This window comes from Balearica regulorum, chromosome 14, assembly GCF_011004875.1.
Source record: "Balearica regulorum gibbericeps isolate bBalReg1 chromosome 14, bBalReg1.pri, whole genome shotgun sequence".
NCBI classification, from domain to species: Eukaryota; Metazoa; Chordata; class Aves; order Gruiformes; family Gruidae; genus Balearica; species Balearica regulorum.
Window position 1 is genome coordinate 19,756,688 of NC_046197.1, and position 27,572 is coordinate 19,784,259.

General features: G+C 49.4%; 1 protein-coding gene across 1 annotated transcript; it reads left to right on the plus strand.

The window, feature by feature from the left end:
* Positions 1-410: 410 nt before the first annotated feature.
* SLC22A4 (solute carrier family 22 member 4) lies at positions 411-27,212 on the plus strand. The gene is made up of 10 exons (XM_075766817.1): positions 411-866; positions 7,653-7,756; positions 9,449-9,603; positions 13,845-14,016; positions 16,654-16,780; positions 18,816-18,916; positions 19,910-20,124; positions 20,797-20,979; positions 23,010-23,145; positions 24,333-27,212. The coding sequence occupies exons 1-10, from the start codon at positions 474-476 to the stop codon at positions 24,406-24,408; spliced, it is 1,662 nt and encodes a 553-aa protein (XP_075622932.1). The 5' UTR covers positions 411-473; the 3' UTR covers positions 24,409-27,212.
* Positions 27,213-27,572: the final 360 nt, after the last annotated feature.

The following is a 27,572-nucleotide window of genomic DNA, read 5'->3' on the forward strand; positions in this document are numbered from 1 at the left end:
ACCGGGCGCCCGTTTCTTACCGGCACCAGCCGGATTTCTGACCGTCCCAGCCCTGCGGCGCAGCAGGGTCGCGGCCGGGCGCGGATGCCGATGCCGGTGCCGATGCCGGTACCGGCGCAGCCCTGCCCGCCCCGCCCGATGGCCGCGGGTCCCCGAGCCGGTCGCCGAGAGCGACTTGAAATAAATCTGTGAAATATTCTCGGTGCAAAACCAGGACACGCCTCCTCGGAAAGCTCCGGAGCCGGCTAGCGGGGCAAACGCGGGGGCCGAGGTGCCCTCCGGCCCCGGGGGGAGGCTCCGGGGATGCTGCAGGGCGGAGGGGCCGGCGGGGCCCGGGGCTGGCAGCATCCCCCCTCCGCCCCCCGGAGCGGGGCCGCCTCCGCGGGGGGCCGGGCCGGGCCGGGCCGGGGCGGAGCCTCCCGGCGGGGCCCTCCGCGGTGCGCGCAGAGCCGCGGAAAGAGCCGTTCCGCGCCATGCGGGACTACGAGGAGGTGACCGCCTTCCTGGGCGAGTGGGGCCGCTTCCAGCGGCTCGTCTTCTTCCTCCTCAGCGCCAGCATCATCCCCAACGGCTTTAACGGGATGTCGGCCGTCTTCCTGGCCGGTACCCCCGAGCACCGCTGCGCCGTGCCCCGCGGGGCCAACCTGAGCGGCGAGTGGCGCAACGCCAGCATCCCGCTGGAGCTGCGGGGCGGGCGGGCCGTGCCGAGCCGCTGCCGCCGCTACCGCCTGGCCGCGCTCGCCAACTTCTCGGCCTTGGGGCTGCGGCCCGGCTCCGACGTGGAGCTGGGGTCGCTGGAGCAGGAGCCGTGCCTGGACGGCTGGGAGTACAGCCGCGATGTCTACCGCTCCACCATCGTCACCGAGGTGCGCGGCCGCGGAGCCACCCCCCCCCCCCCCCGCCGGTGTCCCCGGGGAGAGGCTGTGCCCAAACGGGCTGTGCTGGGGCTTTGGGGGGTCGGTCTGCCTTGGGGGGGGGGGGGGGCGGCGGAACAGGGCGCAGCAAACTGCGGGTCAAGTGCCGGTGGGAAGGGGTCCGCTGCTCCAGGGGGCGGGAGGGATGCGGGGGGGGAAGGGTCCCGGGAGGAGCCGCCCGTCCCTATTATCTCGTCCTTGTTTAAACTCAAGCCTGTTTCGTTTGGAGAGGGCTTTTCTGTGGAGGGGGAGGCAAAGGCTGAAAATAGAAGCCGGAGAGTTTCCTTCTGCCGGCACGCTGACCATCCCGATAAACTTTCCATCTGATGGAATCGCTTGTTCCCAGTCTCCCGGTGGATGGGGCCACGGACACTGTCAGCTAAACGCACAAACAGCCCGGCTGGGTCTCGGGCAGCGGTGGGCCCTTGCTGGTCACTGCACCCCGTGCCGGTGCTGCTAGTAGCCACACTGGTGTCTTTGGTGGCCATTGGTGCTGGGTTAGGCAAGTTGGTGGAAGGCAGGTGCCGTGGTCGTTGCCCGCGGTCTGCGGTGCACCTGGCTTGCTGCGGCAGGCTCTCGCGCGAGCCTGGTCCCAGGCTGGGGCAAAGCTGTCGGCTCGGTTTTTAAGACTGTACGATGGCATCATTTGTACAGGGTGTCTCGTGGGCCTGTGGAGGGTGACAGGTTGTGTCAGCACTTGTTTGGGTTTTCTGGCCGTGCTGCGGTGCTGTGGCAGGGACACGCTGTCTGTCTGCGCGCGCTGGTGGGGGAACACGGAGCTCTGGTAGAGAAGGAAAACCCGATTCCCTAAAGCTGCAGGGTTGCTGCTGCTCTTTTGTGTTGTGTTAGCAGGGTAAAGGAATAACGGGCTTATCCTCACGCCAGCCAGTGTTTGGGTTTGGCAGCTGGCGGGCACCGCAGTCGTTTGGCCGAGCAGCATGCCCCAGGTAGACGAGGGATGCCCCACCGACGCACCGATGGCTCACGCTCGGGGTGCACGGCAAGCGGGGAGCAGGTGTCTGGCCCTCGTCTCAAGTCCCCGTGACTCAGCAGCTACGTCTGCCACCAAAACAACGTCGCATGAGGTCACAGCCGGGAAAGGTCCTGAAGGAGAAGCGCGTGGCAGCGGGTCTGTGCCGGGGGTGTGCAGGCGCGGGCTTCGGCCGCACTGAAGCGTGTGGGGAGGGAGGCGAGAGGGGAACGGCTCCGGGCTAGGGGAGGGCAGGACGTGGGCAGGGGACGCCAGCCTCCTCTTGCGTGCCAGAGCCGAAGCCGTCGGCACGCACAACACCCGTGTGCGCGTATCTCTTGCTGTTTGTGCTGGCAGTCGTGTTCGGTTGCCAAGGATCCCTCACAACACCAAACCAAGGCAGGGGGTGCTTGGGAAGCTCGCCCCGCTCCTGGCCGTGGGCGAACCATAGCGGCAGCCCACGTGCTGCGTGCCCACCCCTGGGCTGGCACGGCTGCGTGGCGGACGCCTGGTAGCCACCACCGGCACAGGCAGCACCCCAGCGCTCGCTGCCGGAGGGAGCCCGGATTATCCGGGGGCAGCTCTGATCTTGTGATCTGTGTTCTGAAGTTAGCAGTTGCTCTGAGGGAGACAGTAAATGGAGCAAAAGGAGGAGAAAGGCTGTTCCTTCCCAGCGAGCAGCAACCAACCTGTGTTGGCAGATGCCAAACCAGAGCCTTCCGTGCCAGATTCAGATGGGACGCGGCAGTGGGGTTTGCCACGGGGCCTGGGGCGCGCTGGAGAGGCAATAGCACATTCGGAGATGGAAACCAAGTGCCAGGTTCCCATCTGTGAGCCAGATGGAAAAGAAGGATACTTGTTTTGTTTTAAAATTGTCATGGACATTTAGAAAAAATGCAGAATTTGGTTTTATAACAAGGAAAACAGTCACTGATGAAACCCTGAAAAGGAGCAGTCCAGTTAAACTTGAGATGATTATTTTTGTACCCATTTTTCTCTGTATTAGGAAAGACAAGCCAGGACATGCCTTCAGAAAAGCTCAGTGAAAAAACATCTTCAGTTTAAGAACTCAATTGAGGAGCAAAACTTGATGCTACAGGATTAAGCGCTGGAGGTTGTATTTGATTGTGCAGTTGCATCAAATCTTATTACTGCTGCTTGAAAGGAACAGGCTGGGTGATGCCAGCTCAGCACCGGTGTTACTTGGTCTGCAGGGACGTGTCAAAGCCTGGGAACAGAGGATCCCAGACTCAGTCATCTGCTCGGTCTTAACATGGAGATAATGGTGGAAAAGTGAATGTGTGCACAGCGCAGGTGAAAAAGGTGATCATCGGGCCAGGGTGATAAGAGTGAGTCTGTAAGTGCAATGATGAGCAAGTGGAAATGTGGGGTCAGTGTGGGGTTAGGTGAGATGAAGGGGCTGCAGGGTTCCTTTTGCTTCACGGGGCTCAGCCGGGTGCCTCGGCAGGCTCCCGGGGTGCAGGAGCCCCTTGGCCCAGCTGCCTCCCCCTGCCTCCAGAGCAGCTCCCCGTCTGCTGCAGCTCCTCCAGCTGACCTGACATAAAATCGCTGTTTTTCCACCTAAGCAGGTGGCCGCTGCACCGGGTCGGTGCCACCCGTGGTGGCACAAGAGGGCTTGAGCAGATCTAGCAGGTCCTGACCCCAAAGCAGGGCTGCTTCTCTCTCACCACTCCTTCCGCTTTCTGCCATCTGTGCTCTGAAATTAATTTAAACCTTAACATACGCATTTTTGGTACGGTGGGGTTTTTCTGTCTGGAACTTAACCTACTTCTGCTTTAATTCCAGATAACGGTGCTGAGATCTGACCATAATTAGAGGCTCAAGCATGAGCACCAGTTTCGCTCTCGGGAGCGGCGCGTTAGCGTCCAGTTAATTCCCTTGAGCCAGGTTGTCTTCCAACACCTTTCCCCTGCTCCCCGGGGACGCGCTCGCTGGGCTGCTCCCTACCACCGAGGCACAGCACGTACCCCAGGCACCGCTGCGAGACCCCTGCAAAGGGCAGGATGAGTCCCGAAGGCTTTGCTGGGGCTCCTCACCTCTCGCCTGTGTTACCCTGCTCAGCTCCCTGTCCCAGCCCTGGCACCGGCTTCTCAGTGAAGGCAGAAACCAGAAGTTTTGGGACTGGCAGAGGTGAGAAGCTGGGTATGAATTGCTGTGGTTTGAAGGCATCTGAAGGATTTTTCTGTTCCCTTACGGCTTTTTCCAGCAGCGGCGAGCAGCCCTACCCAGCACCGGTTGCCCGCCCTGTGCTCGGGCAGGGAGGTGTCTGCGCTCGTCCCTCGTGCACGGAGCGGGGCCGGGCTCATTGCTGGACTTGGCGCCCGGGGTGCAGCACGGGGCAATCTGTGAATATCTTTTAATATCTCGTGAGCTGTTCGTCTTCAGATTTACTCTTGGAATCAAGGTCAGATTCTCCCTGGATTATCGCCTCAGCCATTCACACAAGGCTCCACCAGTGTTTTCTTCTCTGATGTGAATGGGCTGATCCTAGGATGGTTAATTAGTGATTTCTGATTGAGAACGTAGGTGGCAGAGTCACTTCGGGCAGTCAGGGCACCTTCTCCAGCAGTTGCAGTTTTTCAGAAAGCTTTTCCATCCATAGTGTTCCCATGGGCAGTGCCGGGCAGAATTGGCTTTTCCAGTAGCTGGGAGCTCGTGGGAAAGGCTTGGAAGGATTTGTTGGTAATAAGGTGATTTAATAGTGTTCTTCTTGAGCAGTTCTTACTCCTAGTGTTCAAAGCACTTGCTTGGAAGCTTACACGAACTTTGCTCTCCAGTATACTTAGGGATGTTACAGAATTACTTATTTTCTGGTTAATGAATAATTAGTCCAGTCCAGTCAGCTTGGAAGTTGTAGCTGTAGGTAGTTTAGCTGTGGCTGGGCTGTAGCTCCTCTGCCCATGGTGTGCTGCTCGGTGCTGGCTGTGATGGATGCAGCCTCTGAGGAACAGGTCAAATAAGTTAAATTTCATTTTTTCCCAAGTACTGCTTGCAAGGAGTCAGCATGCAATGAATACCTCAAAGCCCTATACGTTCAGACACGGGTGAAATCTTCCCGTGTTGAAACATGCTTGATCACTGTGTAGTGCTACGGCATGAGCCTTTGGGGAGGGGCGGCTGGCTTTTGGGAGAAGACGAGACATACCTATAGAGCAGGGCTGTATAGATCATTGCCCAGGTCCCGTGTGCTGCCTGTGGTATTGGATCTGAAATAGGTGGTGTGCTTTTCTCACTCAACAGCTTCAGGTATACTCGGAGTCGGATGGATTTGATGTGTTTGCGTGGTTTCTGGTCAAATTCAGCAAGTTTCTGTAGACAGCGACCCCTCACCGGCCAGCCGGCTGCTGCGTGCTGTTTACCATATCCTGCAAATCTTAAAGACTCAACCTTTTATAGTGAATTTTTGCTGTCTGTGCAGTATGTCGTGGGAAATGGTAGAGTGAACAGCTGGGTAGGAAGCATTTGGCACCAAGGAAACACAGGAAGCAACTCGGTTTCATGGGCAAGTTATTATTTAGCTGGGTTTATTTTGCAGCCAAAGTGCCTTTGGCACTGTGGAGGCATTTTAAAAACACCGACCCTTAACCTCGAGCAACTGAAGTCTGAAGGTCCGGGAGCAGGCGCTGCACTGGCAGCCCCAGAGCTGGGTGCTCAGCACCCAGATAATTAATAATAGTCTGTATCGGCCGCAAATTCTGCCACCGGCTTTCCCAGAGCGGGGACAGGGAGGTGCAGGAGGACGTGGCACAATGTCTCCGTAACGTGGGGACCAGGTGAGCCCGGCTGGTGTGGAGCTGCCGTGGCTGCCGCAGCTGGCAGAAGCTGCCCCTCCGCCGCCTTTCCTTCTTCCCTGCTTGCGCTGCGTAAAGAAATGCTCGCTTTTAATGCCGTGTTTCCTGAAGCTGAATTTTGCTTTGTTTTAAATAGGGGGTTTAATTTCCACCAGGTTTCTTTACAGAAATCTCAGTTTTCTTTGACATGCGAAATGGATCCCTGTATATATTTTTCAGGACTAGCATCCTTGAACACACCGCTGACCCGCGTGCTCCCATCCACCTTATCATACACAGCGAAGATAAACGTGGGTGCACGCCCAGGCCAGCCCACGCCTCACCACCTCTCCCTTCTCAGCAGGGACAAGAAAATATTTTACAGAAACACCAGCCATAGGTTTTAGGGGTTTTTTTTGTTATTAATCAGATTTAAGAATTGGAGGCATGTTTCAGTCCTCAAATCTCCATGTTCCCATGTTAAAGACCCTGTGTGTGTTTCTCAGGAAGAGGCACAGGCTGTGTTTTTAGTCTTGATTCATCTCTTTTTGTCGCAGAGCTGGTGGTACTTTGCAAGCCGGGCAAAGGGCAGAGGTACCTGGCTCCCCACCGCTGGCAACGTACCTTCATTCTGCCTGAAAGCAGGCATCGGTTGCATCGCTTCCCTAAATTGTAGTCCAGAGCAAACTCCATCGAACCACACCACATCCCCCCTTGCTTTGGGGTTTACTTCTGCTTGTTCGACAGCAGCGGCAGAGCCCGGCGGCGCTGTTTGGTTTGATGTTGGCAGGCGCAGCGCTGTCAGGCGGCATCTGGGTCTCTTTGTAATGCAAGAGTTGCTCCTTTTTGTTGCCTGCAGCTGAGCTGAGGAGCCCGAGCAGCCCAGAGCGGCGGTTTCTGGCCCATCGCCCTGCCTTTGCCTGGGCTCCGCACCGCTTGCCGAGACAGCTCGGCTCCAGGCACGGGGTGAGCACTGGTACGGGTGATGTCCCCGCTCTCTGATAGCACGGCTAATTATTAAAATTATGCTATACTTTGATCTGTTACCTAATTGGCTTACCTTTGTGGTAGAATTATCTAATCTGAGACTGATGTGTTTGAAGTCTGTCCATAAGTGGTTCTGGCAGGCATCCCTTAACTGGGAGATTAGTCACTGGGATGGGAGCAAGCCGTTACTCGGCTGTAACTTTGGTGAACTGAGATTCATGATGCTGTTTTGATTTTTTTTTTTTTTAAACCTTGTCTGGTGTGTTACGGACAGCTTTAGGTGGAAGTTTCCACGCTGGCTCCTGTCCTAAGCTGCCAGCCCCAGCCCGGTCCGGTGGCGGGGCTGAGCGATGGGTAGTGAGTCAGCCCTGCAGGTTGTGGGGATGGAAAGGAATCTGGAAATATGTCAGCATGGGAAAAGAGATTTTTTTTTTTTTTCTGTGCATCTTCTTGCATATGTTTCGTCAAACCCAGAAGTTGTAGAAATGCAGCAGGTTTTGTGCTGGCAGAGGTCAGGTAAACTGGAAACTGTCCCAAGCTGGGAAGAGGGCAGTCCCCTGCCCTTCTCCATCGCTCTGCCTTTCTGGTGGGGAGCATCTTGGGCCATGGGGAGCCAGGTCCTGGGTGTCGGGGAGCCTGGGGGGCACGGCATGGGGAGCTCGTGCTGGAAACGGGGCCAGGGCAGCCCCCGGGCTGGCCGCTCACCCACTTGAGAAATGATGGGGTCCCATCAGACGGCCGCCGGTGTTTCAGCCTGATGGGGCTTGCCTGGGGAGGAAACCACCTTCCCTCTTGTTCTGTGCTTTAAGCTGGGCGTCCTGGCAACGACCTTCTCTGTGAAAGCAGTGCTGGTGCCAGCGATGGGCAGAAACGTGGGTGTGGGGAAACTAAATTAAATTACGTGGAAATGTGTGTGTCTCCAGCCAATAACCCCTGTGCCTGCATGAGGCTCAACGCGGCTGCGGCTGAGCACGGGCCCTTCTCTTGCAGTGGAACCTGGTGTGTGAGGATGACTGGAAAGCCCCGCTGACCACCTCCCTCTTCTACGTGGGGGTCCTCATCGGCTCCTTCATCTCTGGGCAGCTCTCGGACAGGTAACGCTGCTGCTCCCAGTCCGCCCGTGGGCAGAGCAGGGCAGACCCGGTGCCACGACTGGTGCCTTTGCTCTTAAGATGCTTAAGGGAGTTAAATGTCCAGTTCTCTGAGTTTTGATCAAAATGAGGTAACTGGCCTGGCTTCTTCAAAACTCCCACCCGTGATCTAGGCGTAGGATTCCTGCCTCTGGGTGCTGTAGGACACCAAGAGCTTTGCAGATTGATGTGGTGGTTTTCACTGCACGACCACATCTGTTTCTTTATCTAGTCTTTCTAGTATTTCAAAAGATCTTGTTCTGTGTCACATATTAACTGACAGTCCATTCTTGGAGCTGCAGGATAGAAATTTGTCCTGTGAATGGAAGCTCTGCGTAGAAGAGGTGGTTTGCTGGAAATAAAGAAAGCATATCCAAGAGAAAGAAAGGTAACCTGTAAATGAATAGCAATCATGTCATACCATCTAAGTAGATGTAAAATATCAGGAAAACATTCCAGGTACTTGACAACTATCTCAGCAGTATTGAAGTTTTGGCCTTACATGTGTCAAAGGCAGAATATATGTTCCTTCTGTGAGTCTCTGCTTCCCTCTTCACACACCCCGTAGCCCTTCTTGCCGTATCATTATGGGGGGGTCTCCAATACTGCTTTGCTTGCTGCCTGTTAATGAGGAAGTCTTAAGAGCAGCAGCACTCCTCTGGATGCTTAGCAGAGGGGTTTCAAAACTCGATGTGAGTCTTAATCCTAAAGCCTCCAGCATTAAATTCCATGTGATCTGAATTTAATCTCCTGACTCCTGCCCCCGGCGCAGCAGTCAGTCGGTGTTACTGTTTGAAAGGGAGATGAGATAATCACTAAATTCCGCTGGTGCCATGTGCCCACCGGGAGCATCTGAGAAAGCAAGAGTGCGTGCCCCGGCGGCAGCGCGGCCGGTCAGCCTGCCCGAGAGCCACGTCACCTTCTAGCATTAGCTGTTGATTTGATTTTTTTTTTTTCTTTACTGTTTTGTCAGTAAAGGGGTATGTTCTGAGCCTCTACGTGAGCCGTTTCCCTGCGGTGCTGCAGAAACCTTTCCTAAGTCAAGGGCTGCCGCAGGGAGCGGGTGATGCAGCCCGTGCAGCATCGTGCGGAGGGCAGCGTGCCCTTCTCCGGTGCTGGGCCAGCACACAGGCATGCAAACTCGTACGTAAGCTTGCTCTTACCTTTCCATAAGAAAATGCTACGTACTTCTAATGCAGAGAAGCAGGTGAGAGAAAGGGTGCAATATGTACGGCAACTCAGACTGAAGCCAGTTGATAAAGTTATTTAACAGATTCAAAGTGTAATGGTGGTGTAATGTACAGATGCCAGTGGCCGAAAAGCCATCGTTTCCTAACTTTCGGCTGTGGGGCTTGCCGTCTCCATGTGTCTCTCACTTACGTACTGTTGTCTAGTCTCTGTAGTCCCTGTCTAGTGGCTCCCTGAAGTTTCTGCTCTTAATTTTTGTTCTCGGTTTATTTCCTGGGTCTTGGAACTTTTAATTTTTTTTATTGCTTATGAAAATAATAAACAAAACTCTTTAAGATGAACCAAACTTCAGGTTGTGCTAAGCTGCATCACTTGAGGTTGGATATTTGTGCTCCCTTGTGCTCTCTTATATAGCCCCACTCCATAAGCACATACTGTTTCAATAACAATATTTATCTTTTGCAAAAGGTTTGGCAGGAAGAATATCCTTTTTTTGACGATGGCCGTGCAGACTGGCTTCAGCTTCCTGCAGATCTTCTCCACCAGCTGGGAGATGTTCACTGTGCTCTTTCTCATAGTGGGGATGGGACAGATCTCTAACTACGTTGTGGCCTTCATACTGGGTATGAATATGTCTGCATTAGATTAAATACTTGCTTAATGTACTGTTATTTTTTTTCCCCCTCTGAACCTGCATCATTTAGACAGTGGTAAATCCTCAGTGGTACAATTCCTAACTGTATGATTTTTTTTTGCTCTTGGGTACTTCAAGCCTATACTTTCTACAGGTTTAGAGAAAAAGATGAGAGCAGGAAACCTCTAAATAAACATCCATTTCCCTCCTCTTTGGAGAAGACGTTCCAGGAAGCGTTGGGGGTTTGTTATCAGAAGCAGCAGGTCTGAGATAGAGAAGGCATTCGGGTTCCTCCCTGCCTCGCCGCCCCTTTGCAGAGGGGTGGGTGCATACCTGGGTGCCAGGCTGCAAAGCCTTGGAGCAAACCAGCATTTCCAGGCACGGTGAACGTGGGGGGGACCAGAGCGAGGGAGCCGGGTGGGTGTCAGAGCCCCGTGAGCCATAAAGTCATCAGTCTCAGCGCCAAGGTTAGCGATAAAGTCCCTAATATTAGAGGCCAAGGTCTGTTTTGTTTTCTACAGGGAGCGTAGGAAGACAGAGCCAGTGGCCGTGGGGAGGCTGCACGGCTGCAGTCTCTGCCCGGGGACCCCGCGGGGGTGGGGGGACCCCATGGGAAGGGGACCCTGCAGAGTCTCCCACTGGTCACGGGGCTTTCAGGAAAGGCGACTGCATGGTGAATATCGGGGATGGCTTATGCAGGCCTCAGGGGGGAGCCAAGATTTGCAAGAGCTGTCTTTAGAGTGTGCAAATAGATATTTATGTCAGCTTTTAAACCAATGGGGTCAGAATTACAATTTGTAGATTGTAACATCAGCTAGTCCAAATTAAATCCATATTCTAATAGCTAGTGCTGTTCTTTCCTACCCCATGAGGCTTTAACAGGGAAAATTAGAGCAGAAGAGCATGATATGAAATCAGGGCTATGGAGGGGATATGGCATCGTGTCCCCAGGCAGCCGTGGGTCACCACTTGGAGTGGCGGAGGGAGGATTCCGTATGTCAGGCTGTCAGCAGGGAGACCCCTTGCCATCGCTGTTGCCACTGCTCCCTCCGTCCTGGTAGCTAACTCTTGTGCGGAGCCGATGGAGCCGGAGCGAACGCCTGCCGTGGGAAGGCTGGGAGGTACGGCACTGGGTCAGGACTGCTGGCTTGGCTGACAACCCTCTTGGAAGCACGTGGGGTTTGTGTAACACCGGTCCCTCTGACGGGGCAGGAATCTAGCTCCGTGGCTCCCCCGGGAACATGGGGCACAGATCGGGATGCTGCCCTGGCACTTGGCAGAGGCAAAGCTGGGGGGGAGGGCCCAGAGCACCCCGCTGGCCAGATGTCCCCACTGCTGAGAGGTAGGACTGGGTGTCCCGAAGCAAAGTCAGGTTTGTTTAATTGCACAGCTGCAGTTTGCCGACACTTTATCCCTTGTGTTGTCTCTTCTGCCGTCCTGTTTTCTGCGGAATTGCTGCAGGAGCGGTAACTCCCTGGGAGCAGAGAGGCAGGTGCTTCAGGCACTCGCCGTGCTGCCGATCCCCCGTCAGCCTCGAGGCTGTTACTAAGGGCAGGATTTATCTAAAATAATTTAGGCGTTAGCTTCCTAACTTGAGTGAGTCATCAGCCATCCCCATAGGTAAGGAGGGAGGCACTAATGGAGGATGGTCCTTCCCACCCTACACTGCGTAGCCCCAACCTCTGCCCGTGGCAAACCCGGGGGCTTCCAGGAAGCCACACACGTCAGTGGTGCTGGATAGGAGAATATACCCATGGAAAGAAAAAACTCCTTTAGAAAGCCCATCCTGATGATGGGATGTGCTGGAGATGCTTCCCTTGTTTCACCCAACGGTGGTCAGGGCTGTGACACGGGCTCAGGAGGGGAGCAGTGACACCAGCACGTGTAAAGTCCCTGCTGACGCTGGCTGTGCTGCTCCGTCCCCAACCTGGGGGTGTTTGTGGGTTTTTTAAAGCGGCCACCTCAGCACAGGTTTCTCCTGTTGTTCCGGCTTTCAGCACCCGAACCTGCGTTGCCTCCCCACGCGTAGCTCAGACCCTGTTCCAGCTTTCTCAGCCACTCGGACTCTTCCTGCCCTTTGCACTATTGCTGCCCGCCTTCATGGGAATAGTTTCTCTCCTAAGCTGTTGGTGAACTTCTGTATTCATGTAGCTAGCAAACAGGATTGGTTTTTTTAGTCTTGGGTATTTTTTCCACTTTCTCTGCAATATTAAATGTTGGGGGTTTTACTGCACTACATAACCAAAATATACTCTCCAGACTTCCTGAGACCCTCCTGTTTGCTGAGTGTCATTTGCTTTTTAATTGAGTCCAGATGAAGCTGTGGGAGTTACGGCCCTGGCAGTGCTCCTGGTGGAGAGGAGAGGTCTGTAGGTCTGGGGCTGAGACCTCAACAAGAAGTCAGGGGGACCTGAGGGTGCCCATGGATTTTGTTCAGCAGTGGCTAGGTATCTCATTGGAAAGGAAATTAGGTGCTCTTGAAGGCTTACCAAAGGCTCCATTTTTATGACTAGATATGAGGTTAGTGCTAAGCTGTGCATGACACAGTGGTTAGGATGCTTTCATTGACTGCTGTCTGGCTACTGGAGCAGTAGCGTTACTAGAAGATGGCATCTTCCCTGGTTGTGTCCTTCAGCACGGGATGTGCTGGTCCAACATTCCAGCCTTCTGTTCCAAAGAATAAACCTGAAATTTGTTCCCACTCACTGTAAATTCATGTCCTTCCATCCCGAAGCACCCGTGTCAGTCTGCCGTCCACAGCCCTGCTCTCCTCCAGAAGTGCTCAGCATCGAACTGCATGTTAAACCCCAAATGGGTTAAGTGGGGGAGCAGGCTGTGTTCTAGCTGAGCTGTCGGGAAGGCTCCTGAAAGTCTGCCCCCCATTCCCCTGCCTGTCCTTATCTGTCTTGAACAATGCGTTAAGCAAAGCAAACACGAGTCGCTCATTCATCTGAAGGTCCTCGATAATCCCAGCAGCTTTTCTGTACTGGGTGGGTCCGCGCTGTGCTGCAGGTGACCTCCGCTATCGCTGGTGCCAGCACGGCAGGGCAGCACGGCAGCCCAGGCCATAAACCGCTGGGTGGGACAGAAGCAGATCTGCCAGGCAGGGAAAAGGACCAGGGAGCAGTGAAGCTCCTTCAGTTCCTCGAACTCTTTCAGTAGTTTGGCTGGGGTGAACGTACAGTCGTGGCAGCTCAGTATTTTGGAAATGAGGCTAATGGAGATAACTGAAGTACTCTCTGCTCAGTCCTTCCCGCGAGGAGAGGGCATGGCGAGCTGTTCAGTGCAGCTGGAACCTATGGGACTCGCTGCTGCAGGGAAGTACCACGGTGCCAAGCAACATTTGGATTTAAACGTGCATTCAAGTTACTGCCTGCCAGCTGAGCTGCTTGAACTGGTGGGGTGCATGCTCCTAGGCTGACACAGAGGACAAAAAATGGGACATAAACTCTTTCACTTCACGCTCAGCCTGATGCAAGTACGCAGTAGCTGACCAGCCGGCTCGGTCGCATCCCTGCAGCGCTGCCGGTACCGCAGCGGCTCCATGCCTTGCACTCGCATCCACCTCTGACCACTGGTGGGAGCCGGACTGGGCGCTCCGTCAGCCAGTACTGGGATTCCTTCATCCCGGTGTCCTTGGAGCAAACTGCAGAGGTTCACGTTTCACTGTGCACTTCTGTATGGCAGCCTGCATTTTTTGTTCCCAACTCATTTAAACTCCTGGCAGTTGTGAACAAGACAACTTCAGTTAAAGGACACTGTCAGCTGTTTCTCTTTTCCTTTGCCAGCCTTTGCAATAGAAGAGAACTCACTGAACCGTGGTTCTCCAAATCCTCTGCTAGATCTGTGAGCAAATACCAATGGTAATAACATAGGAACTGCATAGATATTGCCATTACAACTATGTTCAGCATTGAAAACAGTTTTGTGTCTGACTGCTGTGGCACTGGAAGCGCTCAAATGGTGCTGATCTCACGGGTGCTTCAGTGGCAGCTCCTGGGGGAGATGCACAACAAAAATCTGGAGGAGCCTCCCACCAGATTAATAGCACCGTGATGATGGTCATCTCTTGGACCATTACTCCTTGACTGTGTCCCTTTAAGTATTGTAAGAAAAACTGCTCTTTTCTAAAACTGTTTAGCTTATTTTTTGGTAAATGCAGTAAAATATTTAGTCATGATTGAACAGAAAGAATTGAAATGCTAATCCAACCTCCCTTGTTTTAAACAGGAACAGAAATTCTTGGCAAATCAGTTCGTATTATATTCTCTACATTAGGAGTTTGCATATTTTTTGCAATTGGCTACATGTTGCTGCCACTGTTTGCTTACTTCATCAGAGACTGGCGGATGCTGCTGCTGGCGCTCACTGTCCCGGGGCTGTTCTGCATCCCGCTCTGGTGGTGAGTCCCCCGTGCCCGAGGCCACGCTCCCCGCCTCCCCTCCCCGCCTGATGCTCTCCCGTGCTGGGTAACGGCAGGGTGTTGGGGGGGTCCCGTTTCTCCTCTTTGGGGTTTTTTTCCCTATTTGATATGTGAGGAGGCTTTGCCTTGAGGTGGGAGTTGGGGGGATTTTTTTGTTTGTTTGGGGTTTTTTGGACAGTTTTAAGTCAACTACCTGCAGAGCCTTGCTGATACTGGCCGTGTGCTTGAAGCCACTTTTTAACCAGCAGCTTGGGAATTCTGTATTTGACTCCTAACTCTGGACACTGTTAACCATCTCTAGGTTTATCCCTGTAGTACCGCTGGGTGATTCATTCTAACTTTTCTTCCTTGCTATTTTCTTTAAGCCATTTGTAAACGTGGATTCACCTGCTGATTGGCACTAAAACCTGAGTGGAAGGCTGAGCCCGTTCACCCAGCACGCCGCAGCTGGCAGTTTATTGCACTCAACGTTATTAAGCAGTTCATTGCACTAGATGCCAGCAAGCAGAGGCGTTTGCCGGCAAAGCTCACCATTGCCAGCCCTCTCCCACAGGCTCTGCGTGCCAGTAGCTGTGTGGCCTCCCAGGCTTTGCTTTGGCTGTTGGAGCAGGACTTTGATTTGTGAGCTCCTTCGGCCCATAGTAACTCTATCTGGCCAAGCCAAAGGTTGGCTCTTCCTCACCCTGCTCCTCTAAGCCATCCCACGCTGTCTTCTTGGTGGCTGAGTCCATGTTTTCTTTCATTTTTCCATTGCACTCACCTGCCCCTGCTCTAATGCACTGGCGGATGTGTAGCTGTACCCTCACTTGCCCATGGGGACCAAAAAAACAATTTAGGAAAACTGCCGGCTCTTCTCGGCTGGACAGAAGCGTTGAAGAAGGGCAGATATCCTTGTTCTGTGTCTGCCTTGGTCATCTATTGTTTTCTGAAGAGACAGGTGTTTCAAAAATAGGAAGGGAAAGGCAAGGTATCACTCACACTCTTAAAATAAGGATAGTTTACAACAAGGAGTTCCTTCCTTTCATACTAGTCTTAACAGGAAGAAAGGAGTTCCCCAGGTATCTTGAAGGAGTTATACCTGTAAGAAAGAGATTAGTATCTTTATAACAGTCAGGTGATGCAGCCCCACTCTTCTGTAGTCTAAAAGACCTTCTGCAGATCTCAGTCTTGTTAGAAGTTTCTGCTGATGGTTGTGGTTTGTTGGTTGCTTGGGGTTTTTTTAATCTTAGTCTTCAAACCAACCCAAACCTTTAAAATGGTTCACCATCTCTGCTATCATCTGATTTTAAAGATAGTCTGATTCTGTTCAAGGGTCAACTTGCTTATTTAACTTGACGTGTTTCAAACTCCTTTGATGCAGTGGCATTTCCCTCTGCACCAAGCAGCTGCTCTTTGGGGAGGCTGGTTTTGGGTGGGAGCCTACTATAGAACAGGCGCTATGAGGCACATGAAACTTGTCCCCACGGCATGGCTTTTGATTCGTGTTTTCAAATGTATTTGGTGGGAATTGACATGCTTTTTAAGAGTATATATCATAAAGCATGCTGAAACTTTCCACAGATAGCACTTCCAGTCTGGGGCTAACGTGGAGGTAGATGGGGATCAAGGTGCACTGGCACGGCTCTGCCGAGGCAGGTTGGGAGTAGGTGGCATTTGGGCATCTGGACCCACCACTTCCACAGGCGATGCGACTTGCACATCCCACTGCTTCGTGCCAGAGTTGCTCTTTTATTCATTCCTCTTCCAAATTCTCCAGAAGGTTCCCAGCATCGTCTCTGCAGTCTTGTGTTCTACAGCTTGCCCACAAAGAAGAGCAGTGGAGACAGCTCATCTTGCAGAAAGTCCCATTAGTGGTTGAACGATCTGATATAAATCATCTGACGCGCGAAACCATTGACCTGGCTTTGGGTCAGTCCTTTAGGGGGTTCATCAGAAAAGGAGCGTTGGACCTGCTTTTTCCAAGGAAATAAAAACGCTGCTGGCTAAAGGGAGCAAGGTAGCATCTGTTAAGATTAAAGGATTTAGTTAAGGAAAGGTGACATTTTCTGTCCTGTTAATTCACTCAACACGTGCCTGGAATTGATTAGAAAATGTCATCAACTCCGCAAGGGGACACTGTCACTGTCCTCTGCCTGGGAGAGCCTGCCTTAGGGTTGTGGTAAAATTGTGAGGTTTGTATCCAAGATTCCTCTGACACAGAGCCTTTAAATATACCCTGTGCGTATTTAAAGCATTTCCACATTGTGTGCAATTTCCTAAGAATATTTTTGCTCAACGCTGGTTAAGCAACCCCCATCTTTGCTGTCTATCTGGTGACATCTGTGTTTTTTCTGGTGGACGTCAATTATCCCTTAAAAAACAGCCACCCTGGACAAGGGCCCAAGCGTGCATCTACTTCAGCACGAGAATAAACACATCCCATAAATTTGAATTCTCCCACTGATCCCAGTGGGGCAATTCCATGAATTACATTGCCCACATGCTCCTGTGCTGACTGTCTTCTGCTGTAAGCAATCTGTGAGATGAGAGCGTAACTCATACAAACGATACATGTGTTTTTAATAACTTTTTACTTTTGTGAAAACGTTGAGTCATTTCTTCTGAAACTTATTGCAGGATCATTCCTGAATCCCCTCGGTGGCTGATCTCCCAGGGAAGATATAAGGAGGCAGAAGTTATTATCCGAAAGGCTGCAAAAATAAATGGTGTTCCAGCCCCAGCTGTGCTTTTCAACACCGGGGAGGTACGTTCTATACGTCCTGGTACTTTACCTCGCCGGCAGTTTCCCCCTTTGGCTAGTTGACTTGTTGGGAAATGCCAGCAGAGAAATGGTTTGCACCAGCAGCTCTTAGAGGCTGGCAGTGACTGTTGGCATGAGGTAAGTGCTGGGTTAGCGAGTTCAAAATGAGAAGCCAGAGGGGTTTTTTGTTTGGTTTTTTACAGTAAAATTCTCTTCCTCGGCAGTGGTTGGTTGTGGTTTTCAGAGCAAGGTTGACCCAGATTGCTGCATCCTCTGGGCACTGAGAAGACCCAAGGAAGACACGTTTGTCCCCATTTCAGCTTGGCACAATATGAGCGATTTGCAGTTTTAAGAGCAGCCGTTTGCAGGGGGGCTGCACAGGGGACCCTAAGTCGGCACCCGTGCGTGCCAGGGCTGCGTGGAGCCCCAAGGGACTCCTCAGGTCACACAAACCAGCCAAAGCACCTGAGTGCTACAAGGGCACTTGAAAACCATGATGGTAGCGAAGGCAGTGAAGAACATTCAGCTCTTCTTCAGGCCTGTTTTTTTCTTGTATTTCATATTTATTGGTTAAAAGGAGAAAGCCTAGCACAAACCCAGCGCCCCAGCAAGCCGGGGAGCTGCACGGCCGCGGCGGGACGGCTGGTTCGTGTGCTCATCTCCCCCTCTAGTGGCTCTTCCCTCTCCGGAGCTCCTGCTGAAGAGGCACAGACATTTTCCTTGTGCAAAGAAACCAGCAACGCTTCCAGCCTTGCGTCAGCAATGACCGCGTGTCTGTACGTCAGATCTTACTTTGCTGCGCTATACCAGCACCTGCTTTTTATCCCTCCTGATGTCTCCTGGCAGAGCGGAAAGCCAAGCACCGCGTGCTCCTTTGCAGTATCTGCAGGAGAGAGATGCTGCGTGCTACACCTCCTCTGGGCAGGATCCAGCTCCTGAGCGTCATGCTTACATTTGGGCTGAGCTGCTGGAGATGTCTTTTCCAAGCATATATCCTAGTGTAAATTGAAGTGCATGTTCCAGCTACGGGAATCTCATCCTACAGAAACCACAGAAAAGCACTTTCCTTACTTTGCAGCCAGTTTCATATTGGACCTGAGTTTTTCAGGCTCCAGCATGTGAGTTTGCTTTTCATCACTCCTGCGTATTTTTGAGATGGAGCGGCAGCTCAGCTACCCTTTACTTTGTGGGAATCTTGTGCACCAAAGCGTCTGACCATAAAAGCCTTAGGATGATGTTTGCACGTTAAGTCCTCTGTTGGAGGTATTTTTCAAACGTTGCTAGAAAGACATTCCTCAGAAACCATCCTCCCTTCCTAGGAAAGGAAATCTCCTGGGTAGCCCCATAGGAGGGCCAGGGTGGTTTGCGCTTTGGGCTTGAGCGGGAAGCCTGGCCACGAGCGCTGGCTTTGCCCCGGCGAGGGCTCTCCGTGCAGGCAGAGGGGCACCCTAATGCCACCCAGAAGATTCCTGCTTCAAGGCTCGAACTTGAAACCTCCATCTCCGATCCGAGGTGGTGGATGCTCCCGTGATGTGTCCTGGCCTGCACGCTGAGCTCTGGCATCCATCCCCCTTCCCGGCAGGGTGCCGGCAGGCAGGCAGCAAAACCGGGCGGTTTTCTGCAGTTATTTCACACCGTTTGTGAAAGTTGAACAGAAGAGAGTTGAGTGGACAGTGCACAGAAAAATGCCTTTGGTAATGAGCTTACTCCTGGAAGTACTGTGTTCAATCCTTAAGGAAGTGTTAATGTGACTGTCTTGTCAGCTGAGACTCCTTTTTAATTAGTCAGCATGGTGCAGTGTCTCAGTGCTACCTTTTTTTGAACAAAATCCTGGAAACTACCGCAGAGTACAGCTGGGTGCAGAGACAAGCTCTACGTAAGGACCACCCGCCCTGGTGCAGAAGTGGCCCTTGGGCTGGCTAGTTATCCCCTGGTAGAGTTGTAACGTCGTAACTGCCCGAACTTGTGGGTGTGCAGAGGTTGTTTTGCTCTTAGGTGTGTGGGAATTTTTTTGGTTTTGTTTTCCTTTTTCCTTCAGATGCAGGATTCGAAGCCTCAGCAGCAGCAGAAGGCTATCCTTCTGGACCTATTTCGAACCCGAAACATTGCAACTATTACTATTATGTCATTACTTTTGTGGTAAGGAAATGTGTATTCCTAAAGTACCCAGGCAATAGAACGATTTCTGATTTGAGGGCACGTGCCACAGGTTTAGATAATAAGTCTCAGCCTCGGAGCCCACCTACACACGGTCCTTGGCCGGTACGTGGCCCTCAGTGTCCTTGCACCCGCACTGCATTAATACACAGGAGTGTGGAGACAGTAGCCTCGACTCAGATGTAAAATAGTTAGGAAATTATATGTAACAACTTGTGTATTTTAAATTCTGTTGTGCTTTTTTTTTTTTTTTTTTTTTTTTTAAAGACGCTCCCATCTCTCTAATCTCTGTTTGAAGAGAAATGTCCTTCTTGAAGCAGAGGCAGCAACTCAGTAATATAACAAGAACCTGTTCGGTACAGTGCCCATCTCAGTGAGATCCTGGTCCCTGCCTGGGCAGCCACGAGGAATGAGGACCCAATAATACCATATAGACAAACCAGGACCCTTTTCTGTACATATTTCCCCCAGCAGAAAGAAACTGGGTAGCACACTTGGCATGCCATAGTAAGGCGCTTTTGAGATTTGAAAGCCGAACATCCAACTCTGTCGTGAAGATTAAATAAGATGTAACGGAACTCCCGAGGGTGGGAGAGCCTGCCGCTGGAGTTGGCTACAAGTGGGAACGTAGTTGGCATGGGAAGCTTTCGAGAGTTATTTCATTGTGCCGTTAACGAGTCCATTGCAGTGAAAAGCCTTTGTGAACGAGTTCCACAAAGCCTTTTACTTGGTATATGGTATGCAGGAAAGAGAGAGAAATCAGAGGTCTCTTCAAGCCGCTGTGGATATGATCACTGGAAGGGATGGCAGAATTAGATGGGGTTGCCACTGGGATTCTTTTTTTTTTTTTTTAAAGCCACAATGCCTGTGGCAATGCGTTGTGACATCCTATTTTTGTAACAACATCGGAGGCAACACTGGAGGCATTCAGAGACTGGTGTTTCTGGAATCATTTGGTTTTACTGCTTTTCTCAGGTTTTTCACGTCAGTCGGTTACTTTGGCCTGTCCCTCAGCACTCCAAACTGGCATGGAAATGCCTACATCAACTGTTTCCTCTCGGCTGTTATTGAAGTTCCCGCATACGTGATTGCCTGGCTTCTCCTTCGCTCCCTCCCTCGGCGCTACTCCTTATCTGGCACCTTTTTTTTAGGGGGAGGTGTTGTCCTCTTCATTCAGCTGGTGCCTGCAGGTACAAGATTCAATATGTGACTTACATATAAAAAATGTTAGAAATGTTTTGTGGTACTATCTAATAGTTCTGTAAAATTACTGGAAACTACGAATGAATTTAGAATTTGAGGTCAAGCTTATGCTGATCACTTGCAGCTGTGATTTTATTTTTTTAAAATGCATATGCTGAGTCATGCACAGCTCTCATTTATTGTGTCAAATTACTGAGCTTTTTATAGTCCAGGGGAACCAGCTTGTAAAAGGAGAGCCGAAAGTGTACTGTGATTTAACTGGTTGTGCGCAGAGGCTAAAAGAACCCACAAGTCTTCCAGATTTCACCGTGTGTAAATATCCACAGGTTTTTGCGAAAAAGGGGTGGATTTAAGCTTGTGCTTTTTTGCTGTGTAATCCAGAATTTTGCTCCATTTCAAGAATGCTGTTTTACTGGAAGAGAACCAAGATCTAAAAAGTACCACATAACCTGAGTACCTACATTATGCTCAGGGGGGGACGTTCGGAGCCAAGTCATCTAGAGATGGGGCTAGTACATTGCATAATTAAAAAAACCAACCCAAAACCACAACCACTAGGAAAAAACCAGCGATGTGATCTTTGGGATGTAGAAGAAATACAAGTAATAAGCACAGAGTTGTTGTTATTCACCTTGATTTTATTTTTTTTTCTCCCCCAGATTTTAACGTCCTGTCTGTTGGCCTGGTGATGCTTGGAAAATTTGGCATCACAGCTGCGTTTTCAATGCTTTATGTCTACAATGTGGAGCTATACCCAACGCTCGTGCGAAACATGGCAGTCGGAGCTACTTCCACGGCTTCCAGGCTGGGCAGCATCATTGCTCCTTACTTTGTTTACCTGGGTGAGACATCTTCTGTTTCTTGCCTTGTGCTACGCAACTGCCCAGAGAAGTTATCGGAGCTTCCGGAGCGCAGGCTCAGCGTTAAGTCCCTTCATTTGTTGTTTAAGTCCCTGCTGTCACCCTCGGTCAGCGTAGAGATGAAGTGGAGCTCCTTGGTCACATCTTGGCAATGGGTATTACCCCCGGGACACCAGGTAGTTTCCTAGGAGAGCGTGACAAGAAGCGACCTAGCAAGTAAGGAAATCTAGCAGTAGGAAATTGTTGTACTCTTCCTGTGCATCCCGAGATGGGTATGTCAGGAGCAGATGAACCAGGCAGGAAGCCAAACATCCCCTCAGTCTGTGCTTTCCAGAGCAATCCATGGGAAATATGCAGATTAAGCAGCACAAGAGTGTGTTTAATTGTGACCTTCATTAAGTAATTTTTTTTTTTTTTAGTTACTAAGCCAGGCACTTTAGCACTCATTTTGCTTTTTCTTGTTATTCACACCTTGATCTGTAAGCAGAATTACTGATTTCCTCATAGCCTTTTTTTGACAGTCATTATCATCACATTCTGAGTGTTGCACAAATATTAACTGATAATTTTTTAATTTTTTTTTTAAAAGTACATGGAAATGATGCTTATGTTGCAGGCAGGAAAGGGTGACAGAGACTAGGGGATTAAGGGTGGAAGTATCTATGAATACCAGATGCTCAATCTGGGCCGCTCAGTCTCCTGTTTTTTTCGCTCACAAATGATTTATTTCCTTCTAGCATCACCAGACCCCGCTCAGAACACTGCTGGTGTACTGCTCAGGGGTTAATGCTGGTTCACCATGCCAGGAAAGGCGAGAGGAGACTACTCTCCGTAGCTCACCTGGGTTGTTTCACCCCCCACATTCCAGCGTGACTGTAACACACTATCCTGAAAATGATGAAAATACATTGTCTTTATTTCATGCTTGTAGCATGCAAATGTAAAGCAAAAGGGAGAGCAGGACTGTGATGCCTCTTTGGCTCAGTCCCCGTTACAGAACAGGTAACAGTAGTAGAGAGATGTAGACAGGATGAAGTTTTTACCATTGGGTTTTTCTTCCTCCTCGGTTTCAATATACTCAGCCTTTAAAAAAATCTTGTTCCAGCCATCAGAATAGTTTCCTAAACTTTAGGAGGTTTTAGGAGAAACTCGTCGCTGCTGCTATTTGCTACAGCTAAATTAGGACCTCGCAGTTCATCCAGCTCCTGAACACAGAAGAGATCAAATCACAAACTCCGGCTCTATGTGAAATACCCAGGGGTCTTCCCTTTAATCCTAGTTTATTCCATACATTATAAAGCATACTGCTCTATCCCAACTAAAAAATAAAGCTGTCAAGTCCAGTTTGGTACTTTTCTACGGTAAAAACTTTAACTCCTAGCTAATCCCTTTACTGAAGGACCTTTTCATAGCTGTGCTATTGTGACTTGGAGGTCTTGCATCCTCCCCAAACACTTGTGCGCTAGCTTCAGGCTGCTGGCAGGGGCCGCTGCTTTCTAGTCCAAAATAATATTCTGAGTAGACCAAGGTCAGAGCCTCTTGTCTGTCGTGGGAGGCCTGATGCTTTCTCCCTTTGCAATAAGGATTCCCCCGTTAACGGCCCGTTAGTCTGTAACTGGCCTGGATTTGGTTCCTGATGGCAGCGTAGTACTGAAGACTCCAGCAGCGATCCCAGCAGAGCTGTTCCCTTGCAAAGATGTTGGCTATCCCAGTTGAAAATGTGCAAAAAACCTATTAGCTGCTACAGAAATCTGAGGGATGGCAGGAAATTGATGGTAGGTGTTGACCATCCCAGAACGCACATTGTAGTTTTAAAATTAAAAAAACCCTTTGTTTCCTGGCAGATAACAGATGTAACTCGGTTTTGGATTCACCTTTGATGCTTATGAAGATTTCAGTTAATTATTCCAAATTAATTGAGCATTACAGCACTATCTGGAGTATAAATTTTGCACATGGGTTTGTTGATTGTGGACACATAAGTACTGTTGTCGCATCCTGTGTTCTGCCAGGTGCCTACGACAGATTCCTACCATATATCCTGATGGGAAGCCTGACTGTGCTGATCGGGATCCTTACCCTGTTTCTCCCAGAGAGCTACGGCAATCCCCTGCCTGAGAGCTTTGACCAAATGCTGAAGGTGAAATGGTAAGGCGGCTGTCATTCATCCCGTGCTTCATGAGAATTCGGGACCTCTTTCCACATAGTCCCTTTTCACAATCAGTAAACATGTTTCATCAGATCCACTGCAAAACATCAAAGCTTTCAAAGTGCCCTTTAGATTTTTTTTTTTTTTTTGGTTGTTAATTTGACAGACATTGACATTACGCAGTTTCTCCAGAATCTCTGAACCTGATGTGCTTGAAAGTGGGCACTCACAAATCAAGGCTGACCTTCACAGCACCTTGAGGCTGTTGCTTCATATCTCCCAACACTTTCCATCCTCTTGTATCATTCACTCTCCTTAACTCTTTATTTAAACTATTCATTTAGTATGATGATTTACATTACAAAATACTGTCTCGGTGTAAGTTCATTAGGTACTACTCCAAATTAAACACAGGATTTCAGTACTCTAGCCTCTTGAATTTGGGAGGCCAGAGACACGCCAGGACAGTTTTTCTCCTGGTTTAGTTTGTTTAGCTATAAGCAGTGACAGTTCTCTTGCCCCCCGCCCCCCCATTGCTATTTAGGGTGCCCTGAGCAAACATCTCCACTGAAATCCCTGTGCGTACTTTATAGTGCAGCAGACATGGCCAGTGTTTGCTAGTTACTATCCTGGGAGGAAAATTCTTGGGAGCAGCAGAGGGAAACTGCCTTAGCCAAAGTGCAGCTCCATAGCTACCATCCAGCTTGCTGAGCATTTGTACTGGAACAGAATTTGCCCTTATAAGCAATGATAGCTTGAAAAAGCTGGAATAGCCTGTTATCTGATCCCTGGTCAGTACAAGGAGCTGTGATTATGCTTCCAGAATAAGAAGAATTCTCAGGCCAGGTTCCTTGAGAAGGGCACGCTGTTCTTTATCACAGGGATTTCTCCTATGACTGACGTATAGCTCTTCGGCTCTGCAGCTGAACTGTAGCTAGAAATCCTAGAGTCAACCAGATTCCCTTTGCAAGTTCATTGCATAAACAGATTGACGTAACTGAATTACAGTCACTGAATTACGTTCAAGTTCCAAGTGGTGGTTGCTGCGCTTGATTTTTTTTTTTCTTCTAATGTTTATATTAGTAGTGTAACGTGGTTATTTTAATGGTGCTAATTAAGAGGGGGAAGTGTCTGATGACACCCTGTAAAATGTTGTCTAGCTTCTCAGTCTTCTACTTGCTTTCAGTTTCAGAAATGGGCAAAAATCCACTGGCATTAGGAATTCAAAGGAGAGTCCTAAAATTCTGGTAACACCCTTGTGAAGAAGGACGCACGCTCTGAGGGGCTGAAAGAAGAACACGATCTTCTCAAAATGCATTTTCTGCCAGAGGAAAAGAAACAAAGCCCAACAGTCAATGCTACTGTACCATAGTTGTTATCCCCTGCACTACTGTACCCAAATACATAGTTTACTGAACAGACACTGTCTACTCCCGTAGGACTCTCAGTCTGTAATTCAGTGTCTGATACCTGGGGTTTGTCCCTGTTGAGAAATGGGGACCTGTCTGTGCTGAACACGGTTTGAGGATTAAGCTAGAAGTGAGCCTTAAGACTAATAGAGCAATGACTCCAGTCAGTCGGGTCCTCAGTGAAAGCTGCTTAAGGGGAAAAAAAAAAAAAAAAACATAGCAAATGTAATGCTGGTGTTTTTTCTCACTGTGCGGAGTGAGCGGATGAAGGGGAGCTGAGTGTCTGTCTTTGAAAATCTCAGCACGCGCCCCTAAAGAAAAGATCCCGGCCTCCTTTGAAATCTGCGACCAAAGCCGACAGACTGAGATCAGAATTTAGTTGTGGCAAAGCAGACGTAGCTCTCACCTTAAGGATGTGGGTTTTAAACATGCAGCAGAGTATCTTTTGATGTCGCTTGCTTTTCCCAGGACCTGGGATCCACTTCTGATCCACTTGTCCCTGTAAAAGCTGATGCTTTTTCACAGAGCCTGAGCCTGCTGACATCCTTGGGCTTTGGGAATGTTCAGTGTCTCTGGGGATGGGGGGGAAGCCTTTACCCTGAGTAAGGATTAGAGCTTGCTGACCCTCTGGTGGCCCACGGTCCTATCCAAACGTGCCAAGCAGTTTCAGCTTTCAGGGTTTTCATGGTATATTGGCATAAGCAGTTTTTTAGATCTTTTGGGGGTTTTTTTCCCAAAGCATTTTGTTTCTCCTCTGAATATGTACCACATTGTTCTGTACCTTCAGAGAAAGCTCATGGCGGTTTCAAAAGGCTCTGAAAAACCTTTGTACCATTTAAAAATTTAAAGGGGATTTGATGCTCGCAAAAATCCGGTGTTCTGTACTGGAGATGTTGACCTGCAGTTATTAAAAATGCAAAAGGACTAATTTGGGACCACAGTTTTTTCATAACAAACAAAAAAAACCCCCAACAAAGCCAGTGTTTTCTTTTTCAAACCCTACAGGTTATGTATGCATTTTTTTAAAAGTTTTTTTAAAAGTTCAGCAAAGCTAGAATGGATGAAAACAAATGTAGAGCTTAGAGTTGTGCTACTACTGTTTTGTGAACACTACATAGTTTGAAAAAAGTATAGTACCTTTTATTTTTCTATTTATTGGCTGTGCATGCACTTTTTGGCCACATAAAGTCTATCAGACCTGGCAGACTGATTTTTATCCTCTATAAATAACATGATTCACCTTCTGCAAGGGCCAACAAAAGCACAGTCTCCTCTCTAATGTGAGAGTTACAGCAAGTTGTCTTGTGCTAGTGCTTGGCACAGGAATGAGGCTCTCCCTGGAAGTTCAAGCACAAAAATAAAGCTTTATAACATTTAAGTGCAAGGAACTAGTGCAGTTATTTCAAGCTGCTTTTTGGGATGCAGAAATACTATTTACTTTCATATTAATTTTCTGCAGTTATGCTTTTGCCATAAATGTAACATGGCATGAGGCAGCCACTATCCTGTGATGCCTGATGTTCTCATCCCTTCTCAAGCTGGAATTTCTCTAATAACAGCAGTATTTAATCTTCATTTTACTTTTTAATAAGTTAATCTATAGAACAGCTATTTAGACATAACTAAATTTCTCAACAAAACCTTTATATCAGCATAGGATGGGTTTGAGGACTTGGTTAAATATAGGTGGCCATATTTTTACAAAGACTTTTATATTAAGTTGATACTTATTTTATGTGATTGTAGGCTTGGGTATTTCTAAAAGGTAAATATTTTTGTACTCTTGAACTTTGGAGTATTGTAAAAGCTAGTTTTTCTTTTTAAATGAGAAAAAGGGTTGTGGGTGGTTTTTTTAAATACCTTGTTTTAATCAGTCTCATTTTTCTTGCTTATACCATTAATCTCAAGCTAGTGACACATTTTAGTATTTTGAATGGCAGATTTTTTTTTTAAAGAAAGTCTTTCACAGGAGCAGAATGCCCTTCTGAAAAGTATGTGATGTTGTTATGAGGCCTGACAGTGTCTGAGCATAGTAAAAGCACGAAAAGGAGATTGCTTCAGCTGGTGAAGCATTGGCAAAGAGAATTTCTGTCCTCTTCCAGTATCCTTACCAGGCTCGCATGGGGATTTCTGAAGAAACCCAAAGAGCAGTAGTCTGCGGAAGAATCAAACGGGGATGAATCTGGAGGACAGAAGTGCCCGTTTCTGGCCAGTCACTATTTTTTTAATTGTAAAGCTGAAAGAAAACAGCTGTTGGTGAAAATTGAATGTATTGCAAGCGAGCTATTTAACCCCCTCTCCCTGCAATCTTCAGTGACTTTTCTGTGTGTAGATACTTGGCGGGGCTCCGTATGGACCGGTGTGCTCAGGGACGGGGCGATGCCTGTACGGCTCTGACCTGGGGCTGGGAGGGGAGCACCAGCTGGATCGCTCCCACTGGCCGCAGGGGCCGTTGTCACCTCTGTCACCTTTACCTGGGTCTCTGTGTGCAACCTCTGATCCTCAGCTGGCTCACTGGATCTGCTAAAGCATACACGGAACCGTAGGAATTGTCACTCCTTAACTTCTGTCTTCACTGTAATAAAAACATGCGCTGGCATTGTATAACCTGCTGTCCGTGTGGATTGTTAGTGAAGAATAAAGTCTCCTAACTTCAACGCTTTGTGCAAAGTTTAAAGATGTAATTCAAAATGTATTTAGCGTGGATAAAGTATGAAAATAAAACACTAAAATAAGCTCTTCTGCACAGGAAGATTGTTACGGTAGTACAGTTTTTCTGGCTTTCAGATGGTTCAGTCCTCCAAAGCCCCGAACACAGACCCCGGCCAGGCTCAAGGATGATTTTGAGGTTTAACTTCTCTTTTGTCCAGTTCATTTCCCACCTTTGAGATTTTTCAGAGCTGTGCGATTCCAACATGGAACGAAAGCTCTTCTTAAATACAAGCATTCAAAAATGCTGTAAAAAAGTATACATTTGGCTTTTATCAATTAGAGGTGGAAAAAATATCAGACACAAG